General features: G+C 57.2%; 1 protein-coding gene across 1 annotated transcript in view; it reads left to right on the top strand.

The window, feature by feature from the left end:
* HSPG2 (heparan sulfate proteoglycan 2) overlaps positions 1 to 16,767 on the top strand; it is a 101,574-nt gene that overhangs the window by 63,407 nt on the left and 21,400 nt on the right. Inside the window, exons 34-59 of the mRNA XM_082833616.1 lie at positions 901 to 993; positions 1,319 to 1,399; positions 1,624 to 1,854; positions 3,531 to 3,644; positions 4,745 to 4,872; positions 5,011 to 5,097; positions 6,115 to 6,173; positions 6,364 to 6,531; positions 6,685 to 6,795; positions 8,767 to 8,867; positions 8,966 to 9,146; positions 10,032 to 10,157; positions 10,303 to 10,455; positions 10,536 to 10,678; positions 11,004 to 11,139; positions 11,220 to 11,374; positions 11,593 to 11,743; positions 12,515 to 12,666; positions 12,751 to 12,892; positions 13,321 to 13,472; positions 13,653 to 13,788; positions 13,886 to 14,037; positions 15,172 to 15,307; positions 15,444 to 15,595; positions 15,967 to 16,105; positions 16,197 to 16,348. Coding sequence (XP_082689742.1) covers positions 901 to 993; positions 1,319 to 1,399; positions 1,624 to 1,854; positions 3,531 to 3,644; positions 4,745 to 4,872; positions 5,011 to 5,097; positions 6,115 to 6,173; positions 6,364 to 6,531; positions 6,685 to 6,795; positions 8,767 to 8,867; positions 8,966 to 9,146; positions 10,032 to 10,157; positions 10,303 to 10,455; positions 10,536 to 10,678; positions 11,004 to 11,139; positions 11,220 to 11,374; positions 11,593 to 11,743; positions 12,515 to 12,666; positions 12,751 to 12,892; positions 13,321 to 13,472; positions 13,653 to 13,788; positions 13,886 to 14,037; positions 15,172 to 15,307; positions 15,444 to 15,595; positions 15,967 to 16,105; positions 16,197 to 16,348 — 3,531 coding nt within the window. The remainder of the gene's footprint in view (positions 1 to 900; positions 994 to 1,318; positions 1,400 to 1,623; positions 1,855 to 3,530; positions 3,645 to 4,744; positions 4,873 to 5,010; positions 5,098 to 6,114; positions 6,174 to 6,363; positions 6,532 to 6,684; positions 6,796 to 8,766; positions 8,868 to 8,965; positions 9,147 to 10,031; positions 10,158 to 10,302; positions 10,456 to 10,535; positions 10,679 to 11,003; positions 11,140 to 11,219; positions 11,375 to 11,592; positions 11,744 to 12,514; positions 12,667 to 12,750; positions 12,893 to 13,320; positions 13,473 to 13,652; positions 13,789 to 13,885; positions 14,038 to 15,171; positions 15,308 to 15,443; positions 15,596 to 15,966; positions 16,106 to 16,196; positions 16,349 to 16,767) is intronic.

Raw genomic sequence — 16,767 nt, forward strand, 5'->3', positions numbered from 1 at the left:
CCCCAGCAGCAAACATAAGGCTCTTCCAGTTGTGAGCAATAGGAAACCCGAGTCCAGCTGGCTTGCCCGCAACGAGTCCAGCTGGCTTGCCCGCAACGAAGAATCTATTGGCTCATGAAAGTACAAAGCCCAAAGACAGCTGGTATCAGGCACGGCTCGATCCAGGAGCTCATTAGGACTTTATCTCAGCTGGCATCATTCTCCAGCTTCCAATCTGACTAGTAAAGGGGGTTTTTCTGTTGCAGTAGAAAGGGCAGAAGTACCAGGTTCACATGTTCATCCCTGCTGGAGCAGAGAGGGGGAGTGGTGGAATGTGCAGACTGGCCAGACCTGGCTCACGTCTCCACTTTAGAGGAGGAGGGGCCGGGCCCCTCCAACCACACAGGCTGCCTGTAGAACATGGTTTCCTTTAAAGGAAACCAGGACTACAGTTTTCAAAACAACGGGGAAAATGGACTCTGAGCAAACAAACAAAAACCACCTCCCCAGGAGGCAAGAGTTCTGAGGGGCAACTTGCAGCATCCCCTTGCCCCTGCCGTGGCTGAGAACTTTTGAACCTTCTGCAACCTCCCTGTGGTGGTCACGGTCATTACCCCTGTCTGCTTTATGGGAAATTCCTTTAACGGAAGGGACTTGGAGCTTGTTTGCTGGGATCGTGAGACAATGGGGAACCCCATAAAGCAGAATAGAGGCTTCTCAGGGTCACTGCCACCAGGTCTGAGACTGTGAAGGAACTGATAGATGTCCTGTCACTTAGGCAACCACCGGCCTCCGGTTGGGTGAGGAGGACAGCACGGGTGCAGAAAGGCCTCCAGAGACTCCGCCCCCTTACCTCTCTGGTCACACACACCCCAGAGGAGGGCAGAGTCAGGTTGTGACTGCAGGGCTTGCCTCTTGCAGGTGGCAGCCTATGGCGGAAAGCTGCGGTACACCCTCTCCTACACAGCGGGGGCCCAGGGCAGCCCGCTCTCTGACCCTGATGTCCAGATCACGGTGAGCACGTGGATTCCACACCGAGTGGGCAAAAGGGGAAGGTGGAGGCTGGGGGTACCCTCAGTGTTTCTTTCCTTTCCGTCCAGCACTCAGCTGGCCTGGCACCCACCCACTAGTTAGGCCCATGCCCCCGCCCCACCATCTGTTTGGACACTATGTAGGCAGAGGCCCAGCTGCTGGAAGATGGGGTAGTGGGCATGTACCTGACTCCTTTGGGTACGTGAGCTTGGGAGATTGGAGAGGTAGGAGACTGGGATTGGGAGAGGAGCCCACTATCCCCGAGAGCCCCTCAGTTCCCCTCCCAAGCCCACTCGTGTCTCCCCAGGGCAACAACATCATGCTGGTGGCCTCCCAGCCAGCACTGCAGGGCCCGGAGAGGAAGAGCTACGAGATCATTTTCCGAGAGGTGAGAGGCACTCGGCCACACCATGTCTGACCCTCTGCACCCTCCACCCTGCTTTGGAGCCTGGCTTTGACGCCAGCTACACTGCCTCTCACTCCCCCCATCCTCAGCTAACAGTCTTTGGCCAGTGCCTGGAAGGCAGGTGTTGGGGCTGGGGGCACTGCAGAAACAGCACACAAAGCCCAACGCCCCTCACCCTCATCTGCTGTCTTCCCCCACCAACCCAGGAATTCTGGCGCCGGCCTGATGGGCAGCCAGCCACCCGGGAGCACCTCCTGATGGCACTGGCTGACCTGGACGAGCTCCTGGTCCGGGCCACGTTCTCCTCGATGCCGCTAGCAGCCAGCATCAGCGCGGTCAGCCTGGAGGTCGCCCAGCCCGGGCCCTCGGAGGGACCCCGGGCCCTTGAGGTGGAGGAATGCCGCTGCCCCCCGGGCTATGTCGGCTCATCCTGCCAGGTGAGTGTGACCGGCCCAGATGCCTCTGCGCTAACACAGCTGGATCAGCAAGCGGTCAGCTGGGATTTCCATGGCCACCTGGGATTACTGTCATAACTTTAGTATACTCAGCAACATCTCATGTATTCTTCCCAACAGCACTGAGAGATGTGTAATTGTCCCCTTTTAACAGATTTTTTTTTTGAATGAGGCGCTGAAGGGTGCACAACTTACCCAAGGGCACATAGCTACACTCTGCAGAGGTTAAGACCCAGCTCATGTTCCTAGGCTGCCCGCCGGAGACAGAGACACAGTTAGCCCAACGCAGAGCATGGAAATGCCTCAGCGTGGTGAACAGCGTGGACTGGAGTAGCATTCTAGGCAGGGAGGGCAGAAGAAGCAGAAGCCCAGAAGGAGGAATGTGTGGGGACATAGCCTGCGATGCAGAAGGGTCACCCCTGGAAAGCTGAGTGGGGGGTGCTTCCTCAGGCCTGGAGCAAGGCTCCCTCCAGCAGGGACTGCCAAGCTGCTGAGGGAGTGCTGGGGTCGAAACTGAACGCCAGGAAAATTCCTCTGCCCCCAGTGAATGAGATGGATGAGGCGGGGGAGAGACAGTGAGTCCTGTCGGGAGGGAAGGGCGGTAGGGGGTGGAAGAGAGGGCAGGCAGATGGAGGGACTCCAAGAACATTTGCAGTGTTCAGCTGGAAACTGAACACGAGGGCAGGGCCGGAGCTGACTGTTCACCGCTGAATCCCTAGGCACAGAGCAGGCAACCAGTGAACATTGGATGAATGAATGTGGAACTGGGGAAGGGGGATCGCAGGAGGGAAGGGGGCAGGGCTGCAGTGCCAAGTGGGTGGCAGGGAGGTCAAGTGTGGAAACAGCTAGCCCCCCACCCAACCGAGGAAGTCCCAGTGGGAAGTCCACATCTCTGCAGCTTTACATCTGCGCCCCTTTGCTGTGTCCACAAGAACTTTCAGATCCAAATAGATGAACTTCACGTTCCTTGAGGTTATAAAATTTAACACATTTTGAAGGAGAACCCCTGGGGAAAGCAGAATCCTTGGTGCACATTTTCCACAGTGAAGCAAAACAGATTTATAAACATCCCTTTGAAATGGTTGGGGAGCGAGGGCCTGGAGAGATTTCAAAGAAGGGGCAACAAATAGAAATTCATTATTGTCAGAACCCATGATTACTCACTTAGGATGTGTAAAAACGTCCTTGGTTATATGGGTGCCGCCTCTTTCACTTTACTGAGCAAATGTAAACATAGTCATAAAGGTCTTCGAGGACTCATTCCAAATCCAGGTCTCCTGAACTTCCTTTTTCCATCTCAGGGTTATGTTTTTCAATAAAGACCCTGCCAGAAGAATTTTCAGGGCTGAAGTCCTGGGGCTGGAGAAGGGTTCTCCATTAAGAATGAACTGTTATTTCAGCATATCCAGAGCGACTGGAGATGCCAGGCAGGATGGGGGTGACACTGTCCCAGCTCTGGAGTGTTGGAAAAGTGAAGATGGGGGAGGAGAGCTACCAAGAGGGGATGCTGGGGTGGAGAGCTGGGCCTGGAATTTCCCTGCCAAGAGCCAATGGGAGTCTAGATGGTGGAGGGGGGATGGAGGAGACGGGTTCTAGGTCTGCTGTCTCTGGGTGGGACCACAATGGAGACGGAGACCAACTCTCCCCTCTACCCCCAGGACTGTGCCCCGGGCTACACGCGCACTGGGAGTGGACTCTACCTCGGCCACTGTGAGCTCTGCGAATGCAATGGCCACTCAGACCTGTGCCACCCAGAGACCGGGGCCTGCTCGGTAAGATGCAAGCAGGGCCAGGGCAGGGGTCAGCTTGGCTGGGCCTGGGTGGGGTGTCAGGGCTGGCTGTGGGATAGGGAGGGGTTTGGTTTGGGTAGACCCAGATCCAGGGGCAAGGTCGTGGGGCACATCCTATGGGGAAAAGCGCCTGGCCCAGCAGGTCTGGGCATCGAGGGGTTGCAGGCATGGTGGGGTGGCCAGAACTACGGAGTAACATCCTTCCTTATAAAGAAAACTTTGGGGGAATTCCCTGGCGGTCCAGTGGTTAGGACTCCACGCTTCCACTGCAGCGGGCATGGGTTCAGTCCCCGGTCGGGGAACTAAGATCCCTCAAGCCGCATGGCATGGCCTAAAAGAAAAGAAACGAAAACTTTGGTTCCTGCTATTTCTTATCACCAAAGTGACACATGTTTTCTGTAGAAGAATCAGACTGTAGAGATAACTTAAAAAGAAAGTAAAAATTCCCTGAAATCCTACCATCTGGAGGTAATTACTGTCAAGGTTAGGCTGTGGAGCTCTTTTGCTCTTTTTCTAGGCAAATATTTATGCAGATTAGTATACCTTTTGTTTTACAAATAACCATAGGATCACTGTGTTTTATGATCAGCTTTTTTCACTTACAAGTTCATGATGTCTTTGAATATTTCAGTAGTATTTTTTTTGTTTTTTTGCGGTACGCGGGCCTCTCACTGTTGTGGCCTCTCCCATTGCGGAGCACAGGCTCCGGACGCGCAGGCTCAGCGGCCATGGCTCACGGGCCCAGCCGCTCCGCGGCATGTGGGATCCTCCCAGACCGGGGCACGAACCCGTGTCCCCTGCATCGGCAGGCGGACTCTCAACCACTGCGCCACCAGGGAAGCCCTGGATGGGTGCTCTTTTTAATTTTCTCAGTTCTTTTTTCATGGTTTGTTTCCAGCATTTTGCTTTTATAAACACCACTGAGATGAACATCCTGTAGTGAAATCATTGTGCCCCTCTATGACTATCTCTTTAAGATAAGCTCACAAACATGGAATTTCGAGGTCAAGAGATTACAAAACTGTACAGTTTTTGGTAAATTTTGCCAAATAGCAAGTAGCTGACATCCTTGTGCCTCGCAGCAATGCCAGCACAACGCCGCCGGGGAGTTCTGCGAGCTGTGTGCACCTGGCTACTACGGGGACCCCACGGCTGGAACACCTGAGGACTGCCAGCCCTGTGCCTGCCCACTGACCAACCCAGAGAACATGTGGGTGCCCTTGCTCAAGGCTCAAGGAAGAACTCCCACTGGGGAGTGGAGGGCATTGAACTGACTTTTGGGGGAGAAGTGGAGGGAACAGGGTGGGGAGTGAGCATCCCATGGCCTGACCTTTGCCTCTTATCCCAGGTTCTCCCGCACCTGTGAAAGCCTGGGAGCTGGTGGATACCGCTGCACAGCCTGCGAACCTGGCTACACTGGCCAGTACTGTGAGCAGTAAGTTTGCAAATAGGAGGGATGAAGGGAGGGGGCATATGGTAGACTCCTAGGTGAGAGTCCTGGGTGATGTTGCTCAGAAAGGTCCCTACCAGGATCATGTGCCTCCCCTGCTCAAAACCCTTCCAAGATTCCCCATTGCCCTTGGGACCAGCCCAAGCTCCTTAGGTAGCTTTATCACTCTTCAGTCTCATCCCACTTCGGACACCCAACTCTATACTCTAGCTGGGCTTCATTTCTTGACTTCTTCATGTTCATTTCTTTGCATGTGCTATTTCCTCTTCATGGAACATTCTTCACCCTCAAACTGCCTGTTCCTGGCTAACTCCTCTTTAGCCTTCAAGGCTCAGCTTTATTCCCTCATTCAGCACATTTTTATTGAGCATCTACTGTGTGCCATGCAGTGTGCCAAGGTGTTGGAAATAAAGTAATGAGCAAAACAGATTCAGTCCCAGCCCTTATAGAGTTTCCCAACTATAATGGGAGACAAGATGGAAGGTAATCATACAAATACATAGTTAAAACAGTGATAAGTTCACTGCAGAGTAGTCTGCTCCAAGGGAATATAGCAGCTCAGCAGTCCCACCCTCTGGGAAGCCTCCTGATTTTCAGGGCTAGATTAGTGCCTCCCCACCATGCCCTCTCAACCCCCATAGATGTCCATCACTCTCATTTACATAGTTTCCATGTTAGTTTCCCAACAAGTCAGTTCCATAAGAGCAAGGACTTTATCATGTTTACTGTTATGTTTCAATAACCTTGCATCATAGTCGCTTAATAAACATTTGTTGAATGAATGTTTCCCTGAATCCAACCTACTGACATTTCCACACACTCCCCTTTCTTAGCTCCCAGAGGCCCTGTGGTGGGGCTTTTTTGGTCTCTGAAGTCCTTCCAGAGCTCAGAGCTTCTTCACCCCATACTGGGCAGAGAGCTGAGCTTCTGGCTCCCCAAGTCCACTATGAGGCACTGGGTCCCCTGGGGTCTGACACAGCTGGTCCTTGTTCCACCTTACAGGTGTGCCACAGGATACGTGGGTAACCCCAATGTGCGAGGGGGTCAGTGCCTGCCACAGGGTAAGTGGGACCATGGTCTTGGGTCGAGGTGATGGGCAAGGCAGGGGACCCAGGGAATTTTAGAGATACTAGGTCTGGGGAACAGGGTGAAGGGTTGGGCACGCGAGTCTTTGGGAGGGCAGAGATATCTGAGACAATGGTACATACTGGGGGCCTCCTGCCTGAATGGCCTCTCCTTTCCCTCCCCCAGCAGACCAAGCCCCGCTGGTGGTCCAGGTCCAGCCAACTCGGAGCATAGTACCCCAAGGTGGTCCCCACTCCCTGCGGTGCCAGGTCAGTGGGAGCCCACCCCACTACTTTTACTGGTCTCGTGAAGATGGGCGGCCCTTGCCCAGCAGCACCCAGCAGCGACATCAAGGTACACATGGCCCCAGGCCCTTCGGCCATTCCAATGGAAAGGGAGGCACAGGTCTGTCCCTGCCCTGCTGAGATCCTGTAGGGACCCACACGCAGGACTAGGTGGGAAAAGGGGTGCATCTGTACTGATGAGCTCCCATCTCCTTGCCACCAGGCTCCGAGCTCCACTTCCCCAGTGTCCAGCCTTCAGATGCTGGAGTCTACATTTGTACCTGTCGTAATCTCCATCATGCCAACACCAGCCGGGCAGAGCTGCTGGTCACTGGTGAGTTTCCAGTCCTCTGTCCACAAGACTGCCTGTCTTGGGATGGGCTGCAAACTGCAGACTATCTACCAGAGGGGATGGTGGACGAGGACACTGGCCAGGAAGATGGAAAGAGGTGATGGGTCAAGGCTGATGTTAGAGGCAGAACTGGCAGGACTTGAGTCTGGTCGTTGAGGGAGAGAGAAAAGCCTAGGGGTCTGGATTCCAGCAGCTGGGCAGAGTGCCATTTACTGAGATGAGAGAGGATCCCACAGGAGGGCACCTTCATTTGGGCTCCGCCAAAAGCAGAGGCTGAGGCAAGGATTAGTGTGTACGTAGTTTATTTGGAAAATGAAATGAAACAGGGAAGAGAAGGCATCCAGTTAACGGTGTGTCATTGAGCACATTACCACCTAGAGCAGTTGTTACTGAACGCAGCCGAGGCAGCCCCAGGAAACTCCAGAGTAAAACATGCTCCTTGGAGCCCCCCTGCCCTCCACCCTAGGGTTCAGGGAGCTGGGGTATGTGCACACCAGCTCGTATCAGTCACTGACTGGGGCCTGTTCCAGTAGCATCGATTCCCCTGCATTCTGTCCCACCTCATGGGCACACACAATGGTCACCAGTGGCCTGAGAAAACCCTCATGCAAAGAAATGCAGCGGCTGCAGAAGCCAGGCAGGTTGGTTCTGAAGTGACGAGGGGACATGGGTGGGGCCCCAGCAACACCTGCCACCAACAGGTCCGAGGGAACCACAAGTTTGGTTTTGGACTTGTTAACGTTTGAGAAGCTTGGGGAAACATTGAAGTAGGTACATCAGGTGGGCATTTGCATATGTGAATCTGGAACTCAGGAAAGAGGCCCTGGCCAGAGAAGTGAATTTGGGAGCTGTTGGCATAGGGATGGGGCAGGATGAAATTACCCAAGAGAGTGTAGCTCGAGGACAGGGCCCAGAGCAGAGCCCCAAGGAGCTCCAACTGGAACAAATGGAGGAGGGAGGACAGCAAGAGAGTGAGCAGGGGCAGCCAGTAGACAGGAGGAGGCCAGGGGAGGTGATGGGTTGGAAGTCAAGAGGGGAAACAACTTCCCGGAGAGAGTGGCCAGCCTCACCGGATGCCCCGGGAAGGTCAGCTACAGAGAAATAACCCTTGGAGGTCATGCCTTGACAAGAGCGGTTTGCAGTGGAGAGATGGGGTAGAGACTGGATGGGAGTGAGGCAAAGAAGGGATGGGAAGGCAGCCAGTGTAGACAGCTCTTTCAAGACTCCTGGCTCTGAAGGGAGGCCAAGAAATGGGGCAGTAGCTGAGGGGTGTATAGGGTCAGGGGGGCATTTTCAGAGATGGGAAACTCTAGAACACATTTGTCTGTGGAGCAGAATGATCCCATGGGGAAGGAAAGGAGAGGGCACAGCAAGGGGAGGGGGTCCTTGGGAGGGGCTCCAGCACTCAGGAAGGGGAGTTGAGGTGGGGTGGGAGGTGGGGAGAAGTCTCATCCTTCAGGGACCAGGAAGGAGAGAGGTGGGTAGATTTGGGAACGTGGAAAATTCCTGACTAATTGTTTCAATTCTCTCAAGAAGCGTGAGTTGAAGCCATGGAAGCGGAAGGGGGTTTCAGGAGGGTGGAGAAGTTGGGAGCAGGTGTGAAATGGTTGTTTGGGAGAATAGAAACTCAAACCAGACAGAGAAGCCCAGTTGGAGTGAAGTGCGAAGTGTTAAGAGCTCATTTGTGGTCTGTGATCCTGAATTGGAGCCAAGGGGATCATGGTGTGATGTTCTCTGGTCACAGCCTGCTGGGTGCTCAGTGCCAGCAGGAAGAAAGTAGATGATGGGTTTCGGCCAGGATGAGGGAGGGCGGTGCCAGGGAGTGGAATGGAATCTAAGCCAGACTGGGAAGGAAGTGACATCCGGATGGGGTGATGAAGAGGGAGAGAAAGTGGCCACAGGACAGTGGCCTAGCCAGCACCCAGCTCACTGGGGGACCTCCTGTCCCGGCAGAGGCTCCCAGCAAGCCCATCACAGTGACAGTGGAAGAGCAGCGGAGCCAGAGCGTGCGTCCCGGAACCGACGTCACCTTCATCTGCACAGCCAAGAGCAAGGTGGGCGGGGCAGGGAGTGGGCATCAGTGAGGATCTGTCTTCTGGGGTCCCCAAGCCCCACCCGGACCCCCACCCCATCTCCCTTGTCCTGCCTGCAGTCTCCGGCTTACACCCTGGTGTGGACTCGCCTGCATAATGGGAAACTGCCAGCCCGAGCCATGGATTTCAACGGTATCCTGACCATTCGCAGCGTACAGCCGAGTGACGCGGGCACCTACGTGTGCACCGGCTCCAACATGTTCGCCATGGACCAGGGCACAGCCACGCTGCACGTGCAAGGTACACTGTTCATGTCCATGCCTGACCCACCCAGTCCTGACCTTCCTCCACACCCACCAAGACCAGTGACCATTTCTTCCTTCAGCTGACAGTTTCTGAACTACAGTATGGCAGGTCCTGGCCTAGACTCTGAAGAAACAGGGGTGGGAGGGGACAAACAGGGGCTCTGCCCTCCTGCCCTCCATGTTCTGTAGGGAACAAGTGGACAAACAACATAATTACACGGGTGACCAGTGCTGGGACAGGAGTAAACAGAGTGATTGGAAAGTGAGAAATGAGGTGGGAGAAGGGTGAGCTATTCTCCGTGGGGTGGTTGGGGAGGGCCTCTCTGAGGAGGTGACATCTCAGCTGAGACCTGACGGGAAGAGAAGGTGTTCAGCCGCATGAGAGCTGGCGGACGAAGCAGTGTGTGCAAAGGCCCTGAAGCACGAGCATGTTGATGTGTTTGAGGGACGCAAGGCCAGCGTGGCTGGAGCCATGGAGGGGAGGTGGGGTGAGGGACTTGAAGATGTGGGCAGAGGTGAGTACACGCAGTGGGTCATAGCAGGGAATTCAGATTTTGTTCTAAAAGCCACAGACAGGTCTTAAGTGGAGAAGTAACAAGACCCCATTGACATTTTTTTTTTTTTTGGCCACGCCATGTGGCACGCGGGATCTTAGTTCCCCGACCAGGGATCGAACCCACACCCTCAGCAGTGAAAGAGCAGAGTCTTAACCCCTGGACCACCGGGGGATTCCCCCATTGACATTTTAAAGGCTCCCTCTGGCTGTTCTATGGACAAATGGCCACGAGGGGCTAGAGTGGAAGCAAAGAGAGCGGCAAGGAGGCTGCTGCCATGGGTCCCTCCCCACCATGACCACATACGCTTTCTCCTCCCTCGTCAGCCTCGGCCACCCCGTCTTCCCCCGTGGTCTCCATCCACCCGCCACAGCTCACAGTGCAGCCTGGGCAGCTGGCTGAGTTCCGCTGCAGTGCCACAGGGAACCCCACGCCCACCCTCGAGTGGACAGGTGAGGCCGTGGCGGGTATGACAGTCAGGGCCTGGCTCTCCTGCATATGGGGGCCAGCGGCAGGACTCTAGGCTGTGGACTTCAACCCCTGGGGGGCCTGGCAATGCCAATCCCAGTGGGTGCTGACCCCACCTCTCCACGTCAGGGGGCCCCGGTGGCCAGCTCCCTCAGAAGGCCCAAATCCATGGCGGTGTCCTGCGCCTGCCAGCCGTCGAGCCCTCGGATCAAGCCCAGTACCTGTGTCGCGCCCACAGCAGCGCCGGGCAGCACGTGGCCAGGGCCGTGCTCCACGTGCACGGTGAGAGGACGGGGCTGAGGGTGGGCAGTTGGGAGCTCATGGCGGCCCAGAGAGGTGTTCTCACAGGGCTCTGTCTGCAGGGGGCAGCGGGCCTAGGGTCCAGGTGAGTCCAGAGAGGACCCAGGTACACGAAGGCCGCAGCATCAGGCTGTACTGCAGGGCTGCGGGTGTGCCCAGCGCCACCATCACCTGGAGGAAGGAGGGGGGCAGCCTCCCCCCACAGGTGAGGATATCCGTCTGGGCCAGGCCCACGGGCTCAGCAGAATCCTAGCACTTGCCACCTGCCCCTCCCATCTCCTCTTCTGGTTCCCTTCACTTCCAAGATGGTGCCCTGCTCAGACCTCCCGCTCCGTGCGTCCCGGCGGGTGGCAGCCGTCAGCCTCCTGCTCTGCTGCCTGGCTCCGCCCTCCTTGGTGGCCAACTGGGGTCCTCATATTGGCTCGGAGCTTGCCTCTACTCTTTATGCCCCCTCCTCCTGCCCTCCCTCACTAGCCCTTGCCAGGCTGCCTGGGCCCCTCGGGCGGCTGACCCTTCTTGCCGTGTGGCAGGCCCGGTCTGAGCGCACAGACATCGCCACGCTGCTCATCCCAGCCATCACTGCCGCCGACGCCGGCTTCTACCTCTGCGTGGCCACCAGCCCCGCGGGCACCGCACAGGCCCGGATCCAAGTGGTCGTCCTTCCAGGTGCGGGGCCTTGGGGCTGAAGGAGTGGGAAGGCAAGCCAGGGTCCCCCCGAGGCCTACTCACTCCCCCTCTGCTCCCAGCCTCAGGTGCCAGCATCCCGCCAGTGAGGATTGAGTCCTCATCACCTTCCGTGACTGAAGGGCAGACGCTGGACCTCAACTGCATGGTGACAGGGCTGGCCCACAGCCAGATCACGTGGTACAAGCGAGGGGGCAGCCTGCCTCCCCACGCCCAGGTACGAGGGTCCCTGAGCCCGTGGCAGGGGACCTGGGGGTGGTCCTTCACACAGCCTGGCACTCTGCACTCTGCACGAGCAGGGTCCGCCCTTATTTCCCTCCCTCTTCAGCTTCCCACGTGGGGTGGCTCCGAGCAGAGGCAGGCACTGAGGCACAGAGGGAGTGCTGACCGCGGCCTCTCCCCATCCTCACGTGCCTCTGTCCTTACCCGGCCCAGGTGCATGGCTCCCGGCTGCGGCTGCCCCACGTCTCACCAGCTGATTCTGGAGAATACGTGTGCCGAGTGGAGAATGAGTCAGGCCCCAAGGAGGCCTCCATCATCGTCTCTGTCCTCCACGGCAGCCATTCGGGCCCTAGCTACACCCCAGGTGAGGAGCCAGTGGGGCTGGGTGGGGGCCAAGCCCTCCGACCTCCCCTCTGTTCCCAAGGCTGGTGTCTGTGGTCTCTTCGATGCCATCAGGACAAGAAGAGGCGCTTCAGGCAGGCTGCAACCCTCCACTCCCTGCAAGGAGAGATGAGGGGACTGAGTGTGGGGACAGGTTGACCTGACTTACCTGGGACCCCATGGGGAGGGTGCTGTTTTCAGAATTCATCAAAAAGCAGCAGAGTCAGGGTTGAACACTGAGTTGGGAGTCAGGCTGACCTGGATTCAAATGCTGGCTCTGCCCTTTATCAGCCTTGAACTGGTTACTTTACCTCTGGGGCCTCAGTTTCCTCACGTGTGAAGTGGGGACAGCAGCACTACCATGTAGTGTGAGTACACGGCGTGCGCTCTAAAGAAGGGAGCTGTGGCCTTATTGTCTGCATCCTTTGGCCCCGCCTGGGCGCTAAAAGACTCTGGTTCCCTGCAAGCCAGAGCAGCTCATCACGGGTCAAGGAGTCATGCATAGGCAAATGGGCCTTGAACCCCAAGTTGAAGGTCAGAGAGGGAAAGAGGGGTCTGGCTGGCCCTGCTGAGGCAGAAAAGCATGGTCCCAGCCCTAGAAGGCCTCCCATCTGCCCTCCCAAGCTAGGGCCTCGTCAGATCCCAGGGCCCTCTGCTCCAGGGCTGCAGGGCTGGGGCTCAGGAGCCCAGGCCTCTGACCAGCTCCTTTGCGCCCCAGCTCCTGGTGGCGCCCCAGCTCCTGGTGGAGCCCCAGCTCCAGGCAGTAGTCAGCCCATCCGCATCGAGTCGTCCTCCTCTCATGTGGCCGAAGGGCAGACGCTGGATCTGAACTGTGTGGTGCCCGGGCAGGCCCACGCCCAGGTCACATGGTACAAACGTGGAGGCAGCCTCCCCGCCCGGCACCAGGTACAGCAGCCCCGCAGGGCCAGCCCGCTGGAGGGGTTGGATGGAGCCGCTCAGGCCCTCCTGACCCTCCCTGTTTGCACTCAGACCCACGGCTCACTGCTGCGGCTGAACCAGGTGTCCCCAGCAGACTCAGGCGAGTACGTGTGCCGCGTGGTCCTCGGCTCTGGGCCCCTCGAGACCTCCGTCCTAGTCACCATCGAGGCCGCCGGCACTGGCTCCATCCCCGGTGAGTGACTGCCAGTGACAGGGCAAGCTGGGGTGCGGGGTGCTGAGAGCCTTCCCAGGTGCTGAGGCCCTAGTGACTCCCGTTGCTGACGCGGGGAAGGGGGTGGCAGGAAGCCACACTGGGGCAGGAAGCCCACCTTGGGGCTGGCCACAGGGCCGGCCCGGGAGGACTCCACTTCTCTGAGTAATCTGCCGTCTTCCCATCACTGTTCTCTCTGGCCACATCACTCATGTTTTTGCTCCTCCCTCAATCATCCTCATCTCTCCCATTTCCTCGCTCCCTCTGCAAGGCTTGGCTCCCCTCAGGGTTGCTGAGCCGAGGACCTCAAGACCAGGCCACTGAACCCACAGGCTGAGCTGGCTCCAGGGTGAACAGTTCTTTCCTTCCCTTCTGGGGAGCGTCTGCTACCCTCGCCCCTTTCCCCACAGCCCCAGGACCTGTCCCGCCTGTCAGGATCGAGTCCTCATCCCCCACGGTGGCCGAGGGGCAGACCCTGGATCTGAGCTGTGTGGTGCCCGGGCAGGCCCATGCCCCGGTCACGTGGTACAAACGTGGAGGCAGCCTCCCCGCCCGGCACCAGGTACACAGTGGCAGAAAGGCAGGAGGGGGCCAGCCAGGCCAAGCTGTGGACTGTGGGTCGGCGGGGGCAGCCTCTGAGCTGAGGGGCTGTCAGTTCCCAGCTCGGAGGAACAGGGTGGGGGTACCCACCTGCTGAGCTCTGAGAAGCCCCCCTCTCACACCCCTGCCCATGGCTGTCCAGGTCCGCGGCTCCCGCCTGTACATCTTCCAGGCCTCACCAGCTGACGCAGGCGAGTATGTTTGCCGGGCCAGCAGTGGTGTGGAGGCCTCCATCACAGTCACGGTAACCAGGACCCAGGGAGCCAACTTCGCCTACCGTGAGTGGGACTTGCAGGCTGCGCTTGGACAGAGAAAGGGGTAAGGCGGGGGAAGCTGCAGAGAACTGGACTGACCAGTGACCGTCTTCTCCCCCAGCTCCTGGTGGCACCCAGTCCATCCGCATTGAACCCTCCTCCTCTCATGTGGCCGAAGGGCAGACCCTGGATCTGAACTGCGTGGTGCCCAGGCAGGCCCACGCCCAGGTCACATGGCACAAGCGCGGGGGCAGCCTTCCCGCCCGGCACCAGGTACAGGACCGGAGGATGGACAGGCCAAGAAGGGAACAAGAGGGAGGCCACTGGGGAGTGGAGGTCAAGGGTAGGGTGGGTTGGAGGCTCCTCTGAGACGGGGAGGCCTAGGACCCCATTGCACAGGTGTGTGGGGCAATGGTCCCAGCCTCTAGGACCAGCCAGCCTAGGTGTGACTGCTGCTTCCACCACTTCCTCGCTTGTGACCTTCAGCAAATTACTTAATCTCCCTGTACCATATTTTCAGCATCTGTAAAATGGTAATAATAGTACCTCCCTTACAGAATTATCTTAAGGATGAAATGAATTAATTTATATGCAAAGTGCTCAGAGCTCTGGCTCATAGAAAGTGCTATGAGCTGTTACTACTGTCATATAGTTAGCTATTTTTTAAAATATTTATTCATTTGGCTGCGCTGGGTCTTAGTTGCGGTGTGCAGGATCTTTAGTTGCGGCATGCGGGATCTTAGTTGTGGCATGCAGGATCTAGTTCCCTGACCAGGGATCAAACCTGGGCTCCCTGCATTGGGAGCACGGAGTGTTAATCACTGGAGCACCAGGGAAGTCCCATCGTTAGCTGTTATTATTGATATATTTTATAGAATTTAGGATGCCACTGATTGCAGGATGCACCATGGTTTTATGTGCCTCTAAGGAGAAACGAAAAAACTGCCATTTGTAATTGTAATTCACTGTGAGATGCATCTTGATTTCAGAGACTTTAAAAAGTATGTCTAGGGAATTCCCTGGCAGTCCAGTGGTTAGGACTCCATGCTTTCACTGCCAAGGGCCCGGGTTCGGTCCCTGGTTGGGTAGCTGGGATCCCGCAGGCCACACAGTGTGGCCAAATAATAATAATAAAAAATAAAATTAAAATAATATGCAGGTTATCTTCTCCATCCTTTTTTTTTTTTTTTAAGTGTGTAAGAATGGATGGAGTGTGGTATTAGTGTTTGCCCAGTTCCCCATGGCTCCTCCGGGCCACCCCTCACTCCTGGGACAAAATACCCGCTTTACCCCTGAGCAGGACAGAACTAAGAGCCAGTTCTCAGGCTCAGAGTGAGGCAGGGCTGCAGGTTATAGGTGCAGGGGTCCTAAGAGGGCCCCTTCTGACCTCACCTTCATTCTGGCCAGACCCATGGCTCACTGCTGAGACTCTACCAGGTGTCCCCAGCCGACTCAGGCGAGTATGTGTGCCGCGTGGTGGGTGGCTCAGTGCCCCTGGAAGCCTCCGTCCTGGTCACCATTGAGTCTGCAGACTCCGTGCCTGGTGAGTGGTGCTGGGGGGAGGCTTCCCACTCCAGCAGTGGCAGGACCCCAGAGACCAGCAGTCCCTACCTTCACTCACACCCTCCCCTCCCCCTCTCCTCCCAGCTGGGGATTGACCCTCTGCTCTTTGTCCCCAGCGCTGGGGGTCACCCCTCCAGTCCGGATCGAGTCGTCCTCCTCACACGTGGCTGAAGGGCAGACCTTGGATCTGAACTGCCTGGTTTCTGGGCAGGCCCATGCCCAGGTCACATGGCACAAGCGCGGGAGCAGCCTCCCTGCCCGGCACCAGGTAGGAGGTGGGGTGCTAAGGGGGGCCTGAAGGACCCTCGAGACTGCGGAGTAAGGAGCTTTGACTTTGGACACTGCTTTGCCCCTTGCCTGGCCAGTCCTTTGACTTCCCTGATCCTCAGTGTTCTCATCTGCCAAATGGGCTCACACTGTCCACCTCACCTGCCCCATAGGTGGCAAGTGCCGGTCCCCCACTTCTTCCCGCTGGACCTAGTCCCAACCCTCGGGCAAGGGAATTGAAGGGTCATGAATGGTGGTTCTCCCTGGAAGAGCTTCTGCCCCAGCCCTAAAGTTCCATCTGGCCGGGTCTGGCTGGGATGGGTACCAGGGAAGGGGGTGGGAGCCTGGCTGTGAACCTGCCTCCCCTCCCAGGTACATGGCTCAAGGCTGCGGCTGCCCCAGGTGACTCCAGCTGACTCCGGGGAGTACGTGTGCCGCGTGGTCAGCAGCTCGGGCACCCAGGAAGCCTCCGTCCTCGTCACCATCCAGCAGCGCCTCGGCCCCTCCCACTGTGAGTGTCTCAGGGGTCATAACAAATGGGCTGGGAGGGCCCCTCCACCGTCAGTGGCTCCCACACCCTGCCTTCCATCTCGCCCTCCCAGCCCAGAGTGTGGTGTACCCCGTCCGCATTGAGTCATCCTCAGCCTCCCTGGCCAACGGACATACGCTGGACCTCAATTGCCTGGTGGCCAGTCAAGCCCCCCACACCATCACCTGGTATAAGCGTGGAGGCAGCCTACCCAGCCGGCACCAGGTATGGAACCAGCAGGCAGGGAGGGCAAAAGCTGGGGTCACCGGCCCTGATGGGAATCAGGAAGAGCTGTCAACAGCCTGTTTGTGCTCATTCAGTCATTCAACAAACATTGAGTGTTCTTGCTGGACAGGCCCTGGGCTAGTGCTGAGGATATGGAGATAAGTCCCACTGACCTCAGCTGGATCCTGTACTTCACTCACTCACTACATTTCCCTGAGAACCTGCTCCAGGCCAAGTCCTGGTCCTGGCACTAAGGATTCAAATGGAATGAGACCACTGCCTGCCCTCAGGGAGCTCACAGGCTAAAGGACTAGGCAGACATGCCATGTGACAGCGCTGTAATAGGCGTCACCGGGGAGGGCCTCAATGGACTTTCTGCAGGGGTGACGGGTGAGAATAGTCCAAAGGCTGGAGACACT

This window comes from Leucopleurus acutus (genome assembly GCF_964270905.1).
Source record: "Leucopleurus acutus genome assembly, chromosome: 2".
Taxonomy (NCBI): domain Eukaryota; kingdom Metazoa; phylum Chordata; class Mammalia; order Artiodactyla; family Delphinidae; genus Leucopleurus; species Leucopleurus acutus.